The 18973-nt window shown below is 44.5% G+C and overlaps 1 protein-coding gene across 1 annotated transcript; it reads right to left on the bottom strand.

Annotated features, from left to right (window-relative positions):
- Positions 1-2863: 2863 nt before the first annotated feature.
- On the bottom strand, positions 2864-8908 carry LOC145878574 (cysteine-rich protein 1-like). The gene is made up of 4 exons (XM_082973941.1): positions 8593-8908; positions 4825-4919; positions 3257-3311; positions 2864-2937 (listed from the first exon to the last, which is right to left on the bottom strand). Exons 1-4 carry the CDS (start codon positions 8633-8635, stop codon positions 2864-2866), a joined length of 267 nt encoding a protein of 88 aa, XP_082830067.1. The 5' UTR covers positions 8636-8908.
- Positions 8909-18973: the final 10065 nt, after the last annotated feature.

Genomic DNA, 18973 nt, shown 5'->3' with positions numbered 1-18973 from the left:
GGGGTTTTGGGTAACATGGGGTTCTGGGTAACATGGGGTTTGGGGTAACATGGGGTTCTGGGTAACAAGGGGTTCGGGGTAACATGGGGTTTGGGGTAACATGGGGTTCTGGGTAACATGGGGTTTGGGTAACATGGGGTTTGGGGTAACATGGGGTTCTGGGTAACATGGGGTTCTGGGTAACAAGGGGTTGTGGGTAACATGGGGTTTGGGGTAACATGGGGTTCTGGGTAACATGGGGTTCTGGGTAACATGGGGTTTGGGGTAACATGGGGTTTGGGGTAACATGGGGTTTTGGGTAACATGGGGTTCTGGGTAACATGGGGTTTTGGGTAACATGGGGTTTTGGGTAACATGGGGTTCTGGGTAACATGGGGTTTTGGGTAACATGGGGTTCTGGGTAACAAGGGGTTGTGGGTAACATGGGGTTTGGGGTAACATGGGGTTCTGGGTAACATGGGGTTCTGGGTAAGATGGGGTTTGGGGTAACATGGGGTTCTGGGTAACATGGGGTTTTGGGTAACATGGGGTTCTGGGTAACATGGGGTTTTGGGTAACATGGGGTTTTGGGTAACATGGGGTTCTGGGTAACATGGGGTTCTGGGTAACATGGGGTTCTGGGTAACATGGGGTTTTGATTATTTTAAGAGAGTAGCTCAATTACGTCTGTTTTGTTTCCAGAATAAATTGAAGTTTTGAATGTATTGTTTTTTGCTTTTGTCTTAGATTCTTTATCTTATTTAGTGTCTCTTAGATTCTTTATCTTATTTAGTGTCTCTTAGATTCTTTATCTTATTTAGTCTCTTAGGTTCTTTATCTTATTTAGTGTCTCTTAGATTCTTTATCTTATTTAGTGTCTCTTAGATTCTTTATCTTATTTAGTGTTCTCTTAGATTCTTTATCTTATTTAATGTCTCTTAGATTCTTTATCTTATTTAGTGTCTCTTAGATTCTTTATCTTATTTAGTGTCTCTTAGATTCTTTATCTTATTTAGTGTCTTAGATTCTTTATCTTATTTAGTGTCTCTTAGATTCTTTATCTTATTTAGTGTCTCTTAGATTCTTTATCTTATTTAGTGTCTCTTAGATTCTTTATCTTATTTAGTGTCTCTTAGATTCTTTATCTTATTTAGTGTCTCTTAGATTCTTTATCTTATTTAGTGTCTCTTAGATTCTTTATCTTATTTAGTGTCTCTTAGATTCTTTATCTTATTTAGTGTCTCTTAGATTCTTTATCTTATTTAGTGTCTCTTAGATTCTTTATCTTATTTAGTGTCTCTTAGATTCTTTATCTTGAAGTGTTTCCATTATTAGTCCATGTATTATTATAGTCATCTGGTCATTCTTTGTAAAAGAATTTAAAGTAAAAGGGTCATCTTTTCCTCAAGTCGTTTTGGTTTGTTGTTGTTTACCTCTCATGATGTTATTAATTATAAATGTTACAATATTGATTATGATGTAGATTATTGTTATGATATTGTTAGTAGTATATAGATAATGATGTTATTGATTATAAATGTTATGATATTGATTATTGATTATGAAGTAGATTATTGTTATTATGTTGCTCTCTAAACTGCCATGTAATCAACTGAATGCTTTTAATAAAATGACAGGCTGTCAGTCTTGTGTGATTCCCCTCTTGGACAGACTACAACATACAGTATGAATTAACTGAGATCAGTCTTGTGTGATTCTCCTCTTGGACAGACTACAACATACAGTAAGAATATCATGCTGAAACCCTCATAGCCAAGTGTGTGTGTGTGTGTGTGTGTGTGTGTGTGTGTGTGTGTGTGTGTGTGTGTGTGTGTGTGTTGTGTGTGTGTGTGTGTTCAGAACTCTGGTGGTATTGAAACATGATCTGACTAGGGAGTGTCCACTCCAGTACATGTGTAGTGTAGGATGTGTGTCTGTGTACTCCAGTACATGTGTAGTGTAGGATGTGTGTCTGTGTACTCCAGTACATGTGTAGTGTAGGATGTGTGTCTGTGTACTCCAGTACATGTGTAGTGTAGGATGTGTGTCTGTGTACTCCAGTACATGTGTAGTGTAGGATGTGTATCTGTGTACTCCAGTACATGTGTAGTGTAGGATGTGTGTCTGTGTACTCCAGTACATGTGTAGTGTAGGATGTGTGTCTGTGTACTCCAGTACATGTGTAGTGTAGGATGTGTGTCTGTGTACTCCAGTACATGTGTAGTGTAGGATGTGTGTCTGTGTCGTCCAGTACATGTGTAGTGTAGGATGTGTGTCTGTGTACTCCAGTACATGTGTAGTGTAGGATGTGTGTCTGTGTACTCCAGTACATGTGTAGTGTAGGATGTGTGTCTGTGTACTCCAGTACATGTGTAGTGTAGGATGTGTGTCTGTGTACTCCAGTACATGTGTAGTGTAGGATGTGTGTCTGTGTACTCCAGTACATGTGTAGTGTAGGATGTGTGTCTGTGTACTCCAGTACATGTGTAGTGTAGGATGTGTGTCTGTGTACTCCAGTACATGTGTAGTGTAGGATGTGTGTCTGTGTACTCCAGTACATGTGTAGTGTAGGATGTGTGTTGATGCCTAAAGAGACTCTGTGTTTAACACACTTCAACCAGACGACTGTAGAAGCTTCTGTTTTATTGAAGAACAACCGTTGTCTCCATTGAACACAATGTTGTGGTCAAGGTAGTTGTTTTATGACTGACTGAAAGAGGGGGACTTTCAGAGTATTTCTTGGTTGGTCAAATGTTGGTTGGCTGAATGTTGGGTCTAGTTGGTTGGTCGTTGGCTTGATGGCTGAATGTCAGGTTTGTTGAGCATAGATCCTTGTTGATGGGCTGTTAGTTCTCATTAGGTTGTATTTTGGTGGTTTTTTTGGTTAGACTGGTTCCTCGGAGGAGGAGGAGGAAGAGGAGGCTGAGCTGTGACAGTTTGACATCATTCTCCTGTTGCCTGCTGAGAGAGAGAGAGAGAGAGAGAGAGAGAGAGAGAGAGAGAGAGAGAGAGAGAGAGAGAGAGAGAGAGAGAGAGAGAGAGAGAGAGAGAGAGAGAGAGAGAGAGAGAGAGAGAGAGAGAGAGAGAGAGAGAGAGAGAGAGAGAGAGAGAGAGAGAGAGAGAGAGAGAGAGAGAGAGAGAGAGAGAGAGAGAGAGAGAGAGAGAGAGAGAGAGAGAGAGAGAGAGAGAGAGAGAGAGAGGGAGAGGAGGAGGGAGAGGAGGGGGGCTGCCATTTGGGACGCACACCAGCTAAAGTACATCACCAAGCAGTATCTACCTCTGGTATCAAACATCTTCATGTAACAGTTAGTGCAGTAGGGTTTCTCATCATGCTGAAACACAAAGCACAGAAAACATCTTAGTTCATGAGATACATAGATACACACATACATGTGGACGGACGGACGGACAGACCTTCTCCACCCCACCTCCCTCACTCCCTCCCCACACTACCCCTCCATGTCTTCGTACCTCATCATGTTGTCCTGGGGTCAGCTGTCTCTGACACTTGACACTATCTTTCCCTCCACGTCTCAATCTCTCCCCCCTCACTCCCCCTTCCCTTCCCTCTCTCCCCTCCCCTTCTCTCCCTGACTCACTCTCTCTCCCCCTTCCCTCTCTCCTCTCTCCCCTCTCCCTCCTACGTCTCCCCCCTCCGCTATACTCCTCTCCCTCTCAACCCCCTTTCCTCTCTCCCCCTTCTCTCCCTCCTCCTCTTCCCTCCCTCCCTCTCTCTCCATACCTCAGCATGTTGTCCTGGTGTCCCCCTTCTCTCCCTCCTCCTCTTCCCTCCCTCCCTCTCTCTCCATACCTCAGCATGTTGTCCTGGGGTCCCCCTTCTCTCCCTCCTCCTCCTCCCTCCTCCCTCTCTCTCCATACCTCAGCATGTTGTCCTGGGGTCCCCCTTCTCTCCCTCCTCCTCTTCCCTCCCTCCCTCTCTCTCCATACCTCAGCATGTTGTCCTGGGGTTCCCCTTCTCTCCCTCCTCCTCTTCCCTCCCTCCCTCTCTCTCCATACCTCAGCATGTTGTCCTGGGGTCCCCCTTCTCTCCCTCCTCCTCTTCCCTCCCTCCCTCTCTCTCCATACCTCAGCATGTTGTCCTGGGGTCCCCCTTCTCTCCCTCCTCCTCTTCCCTCCCTCCCTCTCTCTCCATACCTCAGCATGTTGTCCTGGGGTCCCCCTTCTCTCCCTCCTCCTCTTCCCTCCCTCCCTCTCTCTCCATACCTCAGCATGTTGTCCTGGGGTCCCCCTTCTCTCCCTCCTCCTCTTCCCTCCCTCCCTCTCTCTCCATACCTCAGAATGTTGTCCTGGGGTCCCCCTTCTCTCCCTCCTCCTCTTCCCTCCCTCCCTCTCTCTCCATACCTCAGCATGTTGTCCTGGGGTCCCCCTTCTCTCCCTCCTCCTCTTCCCTCCCTCCCTCTCTCTCCATACCTCAGCATGTTGTCCTGGGGTCCCCCTTCTCTCCCTCCTCCTCTTCCCTCCCTCCCTCTCTCTCCATACCTCAGCATGTTGTCCTGGGGTCCCCCTTCTCTCCTTCCTCCTCTTCCCTCCCTCCCTCTCTCTCCATACCTCAGCATGTTGTCCTGGGGTCCCCCTTCTCTCCCTCCTCCTCTTCCCTCCCTCCCTCTCTCTCCATACCTCAGCATGTTGTCCTGGGGTCCCCCTTCTCTCCCTCCTCCTCTTCCCTCCCTCCCTCTCTCTCCATACCTCAGCATGTTGTCCTGGGGTCCCCCTTCTCTCCCTCCTCCTCTTCCCTCCCTCCCTCTCTCTCCATACCTCAGCATGTTGTCCTGGGGTCCCCCTTCTCTCCCTCCTCCTCTTCCCTCCCTCCCTCTCTCTCCATACCTCAGCATGTTGTCCCGGGGTCAACTGTCTCTGACACTGTTGACACTTCAGACACAGAGGGTGGTAGTCCCGCCCCAATGACTTCTTCTTCTCACCTGGACCAATGGGGAGAGAGGATACCAAGGGTTAGAGGTCAAATGTCTGTCATGGACCAATCTGGTTAGAGGATACCAGGGGTTAGAGGTCAAATATCTGGCATGGACCGTTGGGGTTGGAGGATACCAGGGGTTAAATCAAAAATTGAATCAAATCAAATTGTATTAGTCACATGCGCTGAATACAACAGGTGTAGACCTTACAGTGAAATGCTGAATACAACAGGTGCTGGTAGACCTTACAGTGAAATGCTGAATACAACAGGTGTAGTAGACCTTACAGTGAAATGCTTACTTACAAGCTCTTAAAAGTTCTTAACCAACATAGCTTTAAGAAGTTTTAAGAAAAAAATGTGTCAAATAAACATATATTTTTTAAAGTTCTAAATAATTACACAGCAGTAAAATAACAATAGTGAGGCTATATTGGGGTACCGTTACAGAGTCAATGTGAGGTGGCACCGGTTAGTGGAGGTAATTGAGGTAATATGTAGGGAGAGTTAAAGTGACTATGTATAGATAGTAAACAGAGAGTAGCAGCAGTGTAAAAGAGAGGTCTGGTGGTCATTTGATTAGATGTTCAGGAGTCTGATGGTTTGGGGGTAGAAGCTGATAAGGAGCCTTTTGGTCCTTGACTTGGTGATCCGGTACCACTTGCCGTGCGGTAGAAGAGAGAACAGTCTATGACTAGGGTGACTGGTGTCTTTCACAATTTGTAGGGCCTTGCTCTGACTCCGCCTGGTATAGAGGTCCTGGATGGCAGGAAGCTTGGCCCCGGTGATGTACTGGGCCGTACGCACTACCCTCTAGTGCCTTGCTGTCGGAGGCCGAGCAGTTGCCATACCAGGCAATGATGCAACCAGTCGGGATGCTCTCGATGGTGCAGCTGTAAAAGCTTTTGAGATTCTAAGGACCCATGCCAAATCTTTTCAGTCTCCTGAGGGGGAATAGACTTTTGTCATGCACTCTTCACGACTGTCTTGGTGTGCATGGACCATGTTAGTTTGTTGTTGATGTGGACACCAAGGAACTTGAAGCTCTCAACCTGCTCCACTACAGCCCCGTCGATGAGAATGGGGGCGTGCACGGTCCTCCTTTTCCTGTAGTCCACAATCATCTCCTTTGTTTTTATCACGTTGAGGGAGAGGTTGTTGTCCTGGCACCACATGGTCAGGTCTCTGACCTCCTCCCTATAGGCTGTCTCATCGTTGTCGGTGATCAGGCCTACCACTGTTGTGTCATCGGCAAACTTGATGGTGGTCTTGGAGTCGTGTCTGGCTATACAGTCATGAGTGAACAGGGAGTACAGAAGGGGTCTGAGCACGATCCCCTGAGGGGCCCCAGTTTAGAGGATCAGCATGGCGGATGTGTTGTTACCTACCCTTACCACCTGGGGGCGGCCCGTCAGGAAGTCCATGATCCAGTTGCAGAGGGAGGTGTTCAGTCCTAGGGTCCTTAGCTTAGTGATGAGCTTTGAGGGCACTATGGTGTTGAACGCTGAGCTGTAATCAATGAATAGCATTCTCACATAGGTGTTCTTTTGTCCCGGTGGGAAAGGGCAGTGTTGAGTGCAATAGAGATTGCGTGTCATGGACGAGTGGGGTTGGAAGATACCAAGGGTTAGAGAGCAAATGTCTGTCATGGACCAATGGGGTTAGAGGATAGTAGGGGTTAGAGGTCAAATGGTGTCTGCCATTCAGAGAGAGATCTGCACTTTGACTATAGAGTTAGCCACCGTGCTTCTACACCTGTTGGGGTTTTAGGCTGGGTTTCTGTACAGCACTTTGAGAATATCAGCTGATGTAAGAAGGGCTATATAAATACATTTGATTTGATTTGATTTACAAGTTAGGTTCCTGTTAGAGTTGCTAAGCTACCGGTAATTTACCAAAATTACTGGAATCTTCTATGGTAACTTTGGGAATTTATACTTGAGTAAAAATGTATTCCTATATATTGTGTCTGTGTCTATATTGTCCAATAGATAATTAATGAATAAATCATCTAATCAACAACAGCATTATTTTTATTAACTCCAACTATTGACTTATTTAACAACTGACATCAGTTTGGCTCCAACACATTTACAACAAAGACATTCTGACAGTAAAACAAATACAAGTGTAAAAACATATAAAGAATATGTCATGCTGAGACCCTCATATTAAACACCAATGATATTTACTGAGTTTATGGGATATATTAAGGTTAATGATTCAGCCTTGTAATATATACATATTTTTTAAAACAATCACAGAGGGCCAGAGATTATTACAGACTCATGTGATAAGGCCTCACAGAGGGCCAGAGATAATTACAGACTCATGTGATAAGACCACACAGAGGACCAGAGATAATTACAGACTCATGTGATAAGACCACACAGAGGACCAGAGATAATTACAGACTCATGTGATAAGACCACACAGAGGACCAGAGATAATTACAGACTCATGTGATAAGGACACACAGAGGACCAGAGATAATTACAGACTCATGTGATAAGACCACACAGAGGACCAGAGATAATTACAGACTCATGTGATAAGGACACACAGAGGACCAGAGATAATTACAGACTCATGTGATAAGACCTCACAGAGGACCAGAGATAATTACAGACTCATGTGATAAGGTCACACAGAGGGCCAGAGATAATTACAGACTCATGTGATAAGGACACACAGAGGGCCAGAGATAATTACAGACTCATGTGATAAGGTCACACAGAGGGCCAGAGATAATTACAGACTCATGTGATAAGGTCACACAGAGGACCAGAGATAATTACAGACTCATGTGATAAGGCCTCACAGAGGGCCAGAGATAATTACAGACTCATGTGATAAGGACACACAGAGGGCCAGAGATAATTACAGACTCATGTGATAATCTTAAGCACAAAAAGACCACCAGATGTAATTTGATAAAATTCCCCCTAAAATGTAAATGTTACCAAACTTCTGGTAGTTTCCTGGTAAACATAGACATTTTCCAATAATATACCTTTCATTTGCAACCCTAGTTCCTGTACCGGATATATGCAAATAATGCAAGTCCCTAAAGGAAAGGAAGGCAAGTTGGTATGTGAACAAAGCCGAAGTGTGAGAGACCAGTCTGATGTCTCATGTCAATTGAGGACTTAGGAAAGGAGCCCAGGTGAAAGGAAGCCAGGTTAGACTATAGGAACCCAGCCTCTAAAGGAAAGGAAGCCAGGTTAGACTATAGGAACCCGCCTCTGAAGGAAAGAAAGCCAGGTTAGACTATTGGAACCCAGCCTCTGAAGGAAAGGAAGCCAGGTTAGTCTATAGGAACCCAGCCAGTGAAGGAAAGGAAGCCAGGTTAGTCTATAGGAACCCAGCCAGTGAAGGAAAAGAGACTTATCCCAGGATGAAAAGAAAGCTGCTTAGAAAGGAAAGGACACCAGGTTAGAGTATTGGAGAGTAGCTGGTGTGTTACAGAACAGTCTGCTTCCTCAGAGAAGACACTTCCTGTTGTCTGTGTGTGAGTCATGACAGACTGTTCAGAGCATGGAGACACACACACACACACACACACACACACACACACACACACACACACACACACACACACACACACACACACACACACACACACACACACACACACACACACACACACACACACACACACACACACACACTGCACTCACCAAAGTAGACGGGTTTCCCACAGATGGGACAGTAGCCCACCATGATAGATGATATTCCTGACACTGTTATTTAGCAGACAGGAAGTGTGTATGTAGAGAGTGTGAGATGGAGAAAGGGTGTGTAGAGAGAGAGAATGTGTGTGTGAGAGAGTGTGTAGAGAAAAGGTGTGTGTGTGTCAGAGAGATGTACAGGAAATAGGTTCAACTGTGTGAACATGGCGTGTTGTGATGACAAAACCAGGATGTGGTGAGAACCTTGTCACAGCAAGACAAAGAAACATCACTTCAAAAGAAAATACAATATGAACACATTGGTGTCACTGGTAAAACTAAATATACATAGATATATAGAACTAGAAGGATATGATAGATAGAACTAGAGAAAAATGATAGAAAGAACTAGAAAGATATGAAATATAGAACTAGAAAGATATGATAGATAGAACTAGACAGATATGATACATAGAACTAGACATATGTGATAGATAGAACTAGACAGATATGATACATAGAACTATAATAACCTTTAGATAGAAGATGAACAAAGATGTCTATTCTGGACTGTTATGTCTGAACAGAACATCAGGTGGGACTAGATCTGGACTGTTATGTCTGAACAGAACATCAGGTGGGACTAGATCTGGACTGTTATGACTGAACAGAACATCAGGTGGGACTAGATCTGGACTGTTGAACAGAACATCAGGTGGGACTAGATCTGGACTGTTATGACTGAACAGAACATCAGGTGAGACTAGATCTGGGCTGTTATGACTGAACAGAACATCAGGTGGGACTAGATCTGGACTGTTATGTCTGAACAGAACATCAGGTGGGACTAGATCTGGGCTGTTATGGCTGAACAGAACATCAGGTGAGACTAGATCTGGGCTGTTACGACTGAACAGAACATCAGTCGTAACTGTGTAGTTTAGTAATTATCGAGGTTAGCTAGCCAGCTATTTCCGTCCCCCGCGACTGCATTTTTTTTTTTTATTTTTTTTTTTTTTTTTTTTCCAAACCCAGCCAACTATTACCGACGAGCAGCATTGTAGAAACTAAATACATTACAAAGGAACGTCTTGATTGGTGTTATGTTAGCTAGCTACAAAGTTGCTTTTGTATCATGACAAGGTGTAGTACTGAAACTATCGAGGTTACCTAGCCAGCTACACGTTCAAAGTCAACAACGCAGCCACTGCTAGCTAGCCTACTCCACCAGCCAGCAGTACTGTATCATTTTCGTCATTTTAGTCAATAAGATTTTTGCAATGTGAGCTTAACTTTCTGAGCATTCGAGACGTGTAGTCCACTTGTCAATTCCAATCTACTTTGCATTAGCGTAGCCTCTTCTGTAGCTTGTCAACTATGTGTCTGTCTATCCCTGTTCTCTCCCCTCTGCACAGGCCATACAAACGCTCCACACCGCGTGGCCGCTGCCACTCTAACCTGGTGGTCCCAGCGCGCACGACCCACGTGGAGTTCCAGGTCTCCGGCAGCCTCTGGAACTGCCGGTCTGCGGCCAACAAGGCTGAGTTCATCTCAGCCTATGCTACCCTCCAGTCCCTAGACTTCCTGGCGCTGACGGAAACATGGATTACCACAGATAACACTGCTACTCCTACTGCTCTCTCCTCGTCTGCCCACGTGTTCTCGCATACCCCTAGAGCATCGAGCCAGCGGGGTGGTGGCACTGGAATCCTCATCTCTCCCAAGTGGACATTCTCTCTTTCTCCCCTGACCCATCTGTCTATCTCCTCATTTGAATTCCGTGCTGTCACAGTTACCAGCCCTTTCAAGCTTAACATCCTTATCATTTATCGCCCTCCAGGTTCCCTTGGAGAGTTCATCAATGAGCTTGACGCCTTGATAAGTTCCTTTCCTGAGGATGGCTCACCTCTCACAGTTCTGGGTGACTTTAACCTCCCCACGTCTACCTTTGACTCATTCCTCTCTGCCTCCTTCTTTCCACTCCTCTACTCTTTTGACCTCACCCTCTCACCTTCCCCCCCCCTACTCACAAGGCAGGCAATACGCTTGACCTCATCTTTACTAGATGCTGTTCTTCCACTAATCTCATTGCAACTCCCCTCCAAGTCCCCGACCACTACCTTGTATCCTTTTCCCTCTCGCTCTCATCCAACACTTCTCACTCTGCCCCTACTCGGATGGTATTGCGCCGTCCCAACCTTCGCTCTCTCTCTCCCGCTACTCTCTCCTCTTCCATCTATCATCTCTTCCCTCTGCTCAAACCTTCTCCAACCTATCTCCTGATTCTGCCTCCTCAACCCTCCTCTCCTCCCTCTCTGCATCCTTTGATTTTCTCTGTCCCCTATCCTCCAGGCCGGCTCGGTCCTCCCCTCCTGCTCCGTGGCTCGACGACTCACTGCGAGCTCACAGAACAGGGCTCCGGGCAGCCGAGCGGAAATGGAGGAAAACTCGCCTCCCTGCGGACCTGGCATCCTTTCACTCCCTCCTCTCTACATTTTCCTCTTCTGTCTCTGCTGCTAAAGCCACTTTCTACCACTCTAAATTCCAAGCATCTGCCTCTAACCCTAGGAAGCTCTTTGCTACCTTCTCCTCCCTCCTGAATCCTCCTCCCCCTCCCCCCCCCTCCTCCCTCTCTGCGGATGACTTCGTCAACCATTTTGAAAAGAAGGTTGACGACATCCGATCCTCGTTTGCTAAGTCAAACGACACCGCTGGTCCTGCTCACACTGCCCTACCCTGTGCTTTGACCTCTTTCTCCCATCTCTCTCCAGATGAAATCTCGCGTCTTGTGACGGCCGGCCGCCCAACAACCTGCCCACTTGACCCTATCCCCTCCTCCCTTCTCCAGACCATTTCCGGAGACCTTCTCCCCTACCTCACCTCGCTCATCAACTCATCCTTGACCGCTGGCTACGTCCCTTCCGTCTTCAAGAGAGCGAGAGTTGCACCCCTTCTGAAAAAACCTACACTCGATCCCTCCGATGTCAACAACTACAGACCAGTATCCCTTCTTTCTTTTCTCTCCAAAACTCTTGAACGTGCCGACCTTGGCCAGCTCTCTTGCTATCTCTCTCAGAATGACCTTCTTGATCCTAATCAGTCAGGTTTCAAGACTGGGCATTCAACTGAGACTGCTCTTCTCTGTGTCACGGAGGCTCTCCGCACTGCTAAAGCTAACTCTCTCTCCTCTGCTCTCATCCTTCTAGACCTATCTGCTGCCTTTGATACTGTGAACCATCAGATCCTCCTCTCCACCCTCTCCGAGCTGGGCATTTCCGGCGCGGCCCACGCTTGGATTGCGTCCTACCTGACAGGTCGCTCCTACCAGGTGGCGTGGCGAGAATCTGTCTCCGCACCACGTGCTCTCACCACTGGTGTCCCCCAGGGCTCTGTTCTAGGCCCTCTCCTATTCTCGCTATACACCAAGTCACTTGGCTCTGTCATATCCTCACATGGTCTCTCCTATCATTGCTATGCAGACGACACACAATTAATCTTCTCCTTTCCCCCTTCTGACAACCAGGTGGCGAATCGCATCTCTGCATGTCTGGCAGACATATCAGTGTGGATGACGGATCACCACCTCAAGCTGAACCTCGGCAAGACGGAGCTGCTCTTCCTCCCAGGGAAGGACTGCCCGTTCCATGATCTCGCCATCACGGTTGACAACTCCCTTGTGTCCTCCTCCCAGAGTGCTAAGAGACTCGGCGTGACCCTGGACAACACCCTGTCGTTCTCCACTAACATCAAGGCGGTGACCCGATCCTGTAGGTTCATGCTCTACAACATTCGCAGAGTACGACCCTGCCTCACACAGGAAGCGGCGCAGGTCCTAATCCAGGCACTTGTCATCTCCCGTCTGGATTACTGCAACTCGCTGTTGGTTGGGCTCCCTGCCTGTGCCATTAAACCCCTACAACTCATCCAGAACGCCGCAGCCCGTCTGGTGTTCAACCTTCCCAAGTTCTCTCACGTCACCCCGCTCCTCCGCTCTCTCCACTGGCTTCCAGTTGAAGCTCGCATCCTCTACAAGACCATGGTGCTTGCCTACGGAGCTGTGAGGGGAACGGCACCTCCGTACCTTCAGGCTCTGATCAGGCCCTACACCCAAACAAGGGTACTGCGTTCATCCACCTCTGGCCTCCTCGCCTCCCTACCTCTGAGGAAGCACAGTTCCCGCTCAGCCCAGTCAAAACTGTTCGCTGCTCTGGCACCCCAATGGTGGAACAAGCTCCCTCACGACGCCAGGACAGCGGAGTCAATCACCACCTTCCGGAGACACCTGAAACCCCAACTCTTTAAGGAATACCTGGGATAGGATAAAGTAATCCTTCTACCCCCCCCCCCCCCATTAAAAGATTTAGATGCACTATTGTAAAGTGGTTGTTCCACTGGATATTATAAGGTGAATGCACCAATTTGTAAGTCGCTCTGGATAAGAGCGTCTGCTAAATGACTTAAATGTAAATGTAAATGTACTAGATCTGGACTGTTATGTCTGAACAGAACATCAGGTGGGACTAGATCTGGACTGTTGAACAGAACATCAGGTGGGACTAGATCTGGGCTGTCATGTCTGAACAGAACATCAGGTGGGACTAGATCTGGACTGTTATGACTGAACAGAACATCAGGTGGGACTGATCTGGGCTGTTATGACTGAACAGAACATCAGGTGGGACTAGATCTGGACTGTTATGTCTGAACAGAACATCAGGTGGGACTAGATCTGGACTGTTGAACAGAACATCAGGTGGGACTAGATCTGTCAATGTTAAGGGTCACTCAGAAAACAGAAAATTAGGAGAAGAAATGGAGAGAGAGAGAGAGAGAAGGGTGAGGATGGATGGAGGGATGGATGAGTGAGACAGACGGGGAGAGAGAAGGGTGGGGATGAGGGAGACAAACTAGAGAGAGAAGGGTGAGGATGGATGGGGGAGGCAGAGGGGGGAGGGGGGGGTGGATGGACGGATGGTTTGAGGGGGAGGCAGAGGGGGGAGAGAGGGGGTGAGGATGGATGGATGGTTTGATGGGGGAGGCAGAGGGGGGAGAGAGTGGGTGAGGATGGTTGGATGGTTAGATGGGGGAGGCAGAGGGGGGAGAGAGGGGTGAGCATGGATGGAGAGAGATGGGGGAGACCGATGGGGGGAGAGAGAGTGGTGAGGATGGATGAAAGGTTGGAGGGATGGATGTCTGGTTAGATGGGGGAGACAGATGTGAGGATGGATGGATGAATGGATGGGGAGACAGACGGGGAGGGAATAATGGATGGATGGGTGGGGGAGACAAACGGGGGAGTGTGCACTTCTCCTCTCTTCTTCTCCTCTCCCTTCCTCTCATTTCCCTTCCTCTCCTCTCACTTCCTCTCCTCTCCCTTCCTCTCCTGAATCAGTCAAGGATATTTGTATTGCAACAATATTTGGTTCACATGTTACTCTATAACATTCATAATGACCACATGTTACTCTATAACATTCATAATGACCACATGTTACTCTATAACATTCATAATGACCACACGGGGGCTCTATAACATTCATAATGACCACATGTTACTCTATAACATTCATAATGACCACATGTTACTCTATAACATTCATAATGACCACATGGTGGTTCTATAACATTCATAATGACCACATGTTACTGTATAACATTCATAATGACCACACGGTGGCTCTATAACATTCATAATGACCACATGGTGGCTCTATAACATTCATAATGACCACATGTTACTCTATAACATTCATAATGACCACATGGTGGCTCTATAACATTCATAATGACCACATGGTGGCTCTATAACATTCATAATGACCACATGTTACTCTATAACATTCATAATGACCACATGGTGGTTCTATAACATTCATAATGACCACATGTTACTGTATAACATTCATAATGACCACACGGTGGCTCTATAACATTCATAATGACCACATGTTACTCTATAACATTCATAATGACCACACGGTGGCTCTATAACATTCATAATGACCACATGGTGGCTCTATAACATTCATAATGACCACATGTTACTGTATAACATTCATAATGACCACATGGTGGCTCTATAACATTCATAATGACCACATGGTGGCTCTATAACATTCATAATGACCACATGGTGGCTCTATAACATTCATAATGACCACATGTTACTCTATAACATTCATAATGACCACATGGTGGCTCTATAACATTCATAATGACCACATGGTGGCTCTATAACATTCATAATGACCACACGGTGGCTCTATAACATTCATAATGACCACATGTTACTCTATAACATTCATAATGACCACATGGTGGCTCTATAACATTCATAATGACCACATGGTGGCTCTATAACATTCATAATGACCACATGTTACTCTGTAACATTCATAATGACCACATGTTACTCTATAACATTCATAATGACCACATGGTGGCTCTATAACATTCATAATGACCACATGTTACTCTATAACATTCATAATGACCACATGGTGGCTCTATAACATTCATAATGACCACATGTTACTCTATAACATTCATAATGACCACATGTTACTCTATAACATTCATATTGACCACATGTTACTCTATAACATTCATAATGACCACATGTTACTGTATAACATTCATAATGACCACATGTTACTCTATAATATTCATAATGACCACATGTTACTGTATAACATTCATAATGACCACATGTTACTCTATAACATTCATAATGACCACATGTTACTCTATAACATTCATAATGACCACATGTTACTCTATAACATTCATAATGACCACACGGTGGCTCTATAACATTCATATTGACCACATGTTTCTCTATAACATTCATAATGACCACATGTTACTCTATAACATTCATAATGACCACACGGTGGCTCTATAACATTCATAATGACCACATGGTGGCTCTATAACATTCATAATGACCACGTTATTCGATAACATTCATAATGACCACATGTTACTGTATAACATTCATAATGACCACATGTTACTCTATAACATTCATAATCAAATCAATCAAATCAAATGTATTTTTATATAGCCCTTCGTACATCAGCTGATATCTCAAAGTGCTGTACAGAAACCCAGCCTAAAACCCCAAACAGCAAGCAAAGCATGTGAAAGAAGCACGGTGGCTAGGAAAAACTCCCTAGGAAAAACTCCCTAGAAAGGCCAAAAACCTAGGAAGAAACCTAGAGAGGAACCAGGCTATGAGGGGTGGCCAGTCCTCTTCTGGCTGTGCAGGGTGGATATTATAACAGAACATGGTCAAGATGTTAAAATGTTAAAATGTTCATAAATGACCAGCATGGTCAAATAATAATAATCATAGTAGTTGTCGAGGGTGCAACAAGCACGTCCGGTGAACAGGTCAGGGTTCCATAGCCGCAGGCAGAACAGTTGAAACTGGAGCAGCAGCACGGCCAGGTGGACTGGGGACAGCAAGGAGTCATCATACCAGGTAGTCCTGAGTCATGGTCCTAGGGCTCAGGTCCTCCGAGAGAAAGACAGAAAGAGAGAATTAGAGAGAGCATATTTAAATACACACAGGACACCGGATAAGACAAGAGAAATACTCCAGATGTAACAGACTGACCCTAGCCCCCCGACACATAAACTACTGCAGCATAAATACTGGAGGCTGAGACAGGAGGGATCAAAAGACACTGTGGCCCCATCCGATGATACCCCGGACAGGGCCAAACAGGCAGGATATAACCCCACCCACTTTACCAAAGCACAGCCCCCACACCACTAGAGGGATGTCTCCAACCACCAACTTACCGTCCTAAGACAAGGCCGAGTATAGCCCACAACGATAATGACCACATGGGGGCTCTATAACATTCATAATGACCACATGTTACTGTATAACATTCATAATGACCACATGTTACTCTATAACATTCATAATGACCACATGTTACTCTATAACATTCATAATGACCACATGGTGGCTCTATAACATTCATAATGACCACATGTTACTCTATAACATTCATAATGACCACATGGTGGCTCTGTAACATTCATAATGACCACATGGGGGCTCTATAACATTCATAATGACCACATGGGGGCTCTATAACATTCATAATGACCACATGTTACTCTATAACATTCATAATGACCACCTGTTACTCTATAACATTCATAATGACCACACGGTGGCTCTATAACATTCATAATGACCACATGGTGGCTCTATAACATTCATAATGACCACATGTTACTCTATAACATTCATAATGACCACATGTTACTCTATAACATTCATAATGACCACATGGTGGCTCTATAACATTCATAATGACCACATGTTACTCTATAACATTCATAATGACCACATGTTACTCTATAACATTCATAATGACCACACGGTGGCTCTATAACATTCATAATGACCACATGTTACTCTATAACATTCATAATGACCACATGTTACTCTATAACATTCATAATGACCACATGGTGGCTCTATAACATTCATAATGACCACATGTTACTCTATAACATTCATAATGACCACATGGTGGCTCTATAACATTCATAATGACCACATGTTACTCTATAACATTCATAATGACCACATGTTACTCTATAACATTCATAATGACCACACGGTGGCTCTATAACATTCATAATGACCACATGGTGGCTCTATAACATTCATAATGACCACATGTTACTCTATAACATTCATAATGACCACATGTTACTCTATAACATTCATAATGACCACATGGTGGCTCTATAACATTCATAATGACCACATGTTACTCTATAACATTCATAATGACCACATGTTACTCTATAACATTCATAATGACCACATGGTGGCTCTACAACATTCATAATGACCACATGTTACTCTATAACATTCATAATGACCACATGTTACTCTATAACATTCATAATGACCACATGGTGGTTCTATAACATTCATAATGACCACATGTTACTCTATAACATTCATAATGACCACATGGTGGTTCTATAACATTCATAATGACCACATGGTGGCTCTATAACATTCATAATGACCACATGTTACTCTATAACATTCATAATGACCACACGGTGGCTCTATAACATTCATAATGACCACATGTTACTCTATAACATTCATAATGACCACATGTTACTCTATAACATTCATAATGACCACATGGTGGCTCTATAACATTCATAATGACCACATGTTACTCTATAACATTCATAATGACCACATGGTGGCTCTATAACATTCATAATGACCACATGTTACTCTATAACATTCATAATGACCACATGTTACTCTATAACATTCATAATGACCACACGGTGGCTCTATAACATTCATAATGACCACATGGTGGCTCTATAACATTCATAATGACCACATGTTACTCTATAACATTCATAATGACCACATGTTACTCTATAACATTCATAATGACCACATGGTGGCTCTATAACATTCATAATGACCACATGTTACTCTATAACATTCATAATGACCACATGTTACTCTATAACATTCATAATGACCACATGGTGGCTCTATAACATTCATAATGACCACATGTTACTCTATAACATTCATAATGACCACATGTTACTCTATAACATTCATAATGACCACATGGTGGTTCTATAACATTCATAATGACCACATGTTACTCTATAACATTCATAATGACCACATGGTGGTTCTATAACATTCATAATGACCACATGGTGGCTCTATAACATTCATAATGACCACATGTTACTCTATAACATTCATAATGACCACATGTTACTCTATAACATTCATAATGACCACATGTTACTGTATAACATTCATAATGACCACATGTTACTCTATAACATTCATAATGACCACACGGGGGCTCTATAACATTCATAATGACCACATGGTGGCTCTATAACATTCATAATGTCCACATGTTACTCTATAACATTCATAATGACCACACGGTGGCTCTATAACATTCATAATGACCACATGGGGGCTCTATAACATTCATAATGACCACATGGGGGCTCTATAACATTCATAATGACCACATGTTACTCTATAACATTCATAATGACCACATGTTACTCTATAACATTCATAATGACCACATGTTACTCTATAACATTCATAATGACCACATGTTACTCTATAACATTCATAATGACCACATGGTGGCTCTATAACATTCATAATGACCACATGTTACTGTATAACATTCATAATGACCACACGGTGGCTCTATAACATTCATAATGACCACATGGGGGCTCTATAACATTCATAATGACCACATGTTACTCTATAACATTCATAATGACCACATGTTACTCTATAACATTCATAATGACCACACGGTGGCTC

Source organism: Salmo salar, chromosome 04, assembly GCF_965601325.2.
Source record: "Salmo salar chromosome 04, fSalSal1, whole genome shotgun sequence".
Classification (NCBI taxonomy): domain Eukaryota; kingdom Metazoa; phylum Chordata; class Actinopteri; order Salmoniformes; family Salmonidae; genus Salmo; species Salmo salar.
This window is presented reverse-complemented; position numbering and strand designations above follow the sequence as displayed.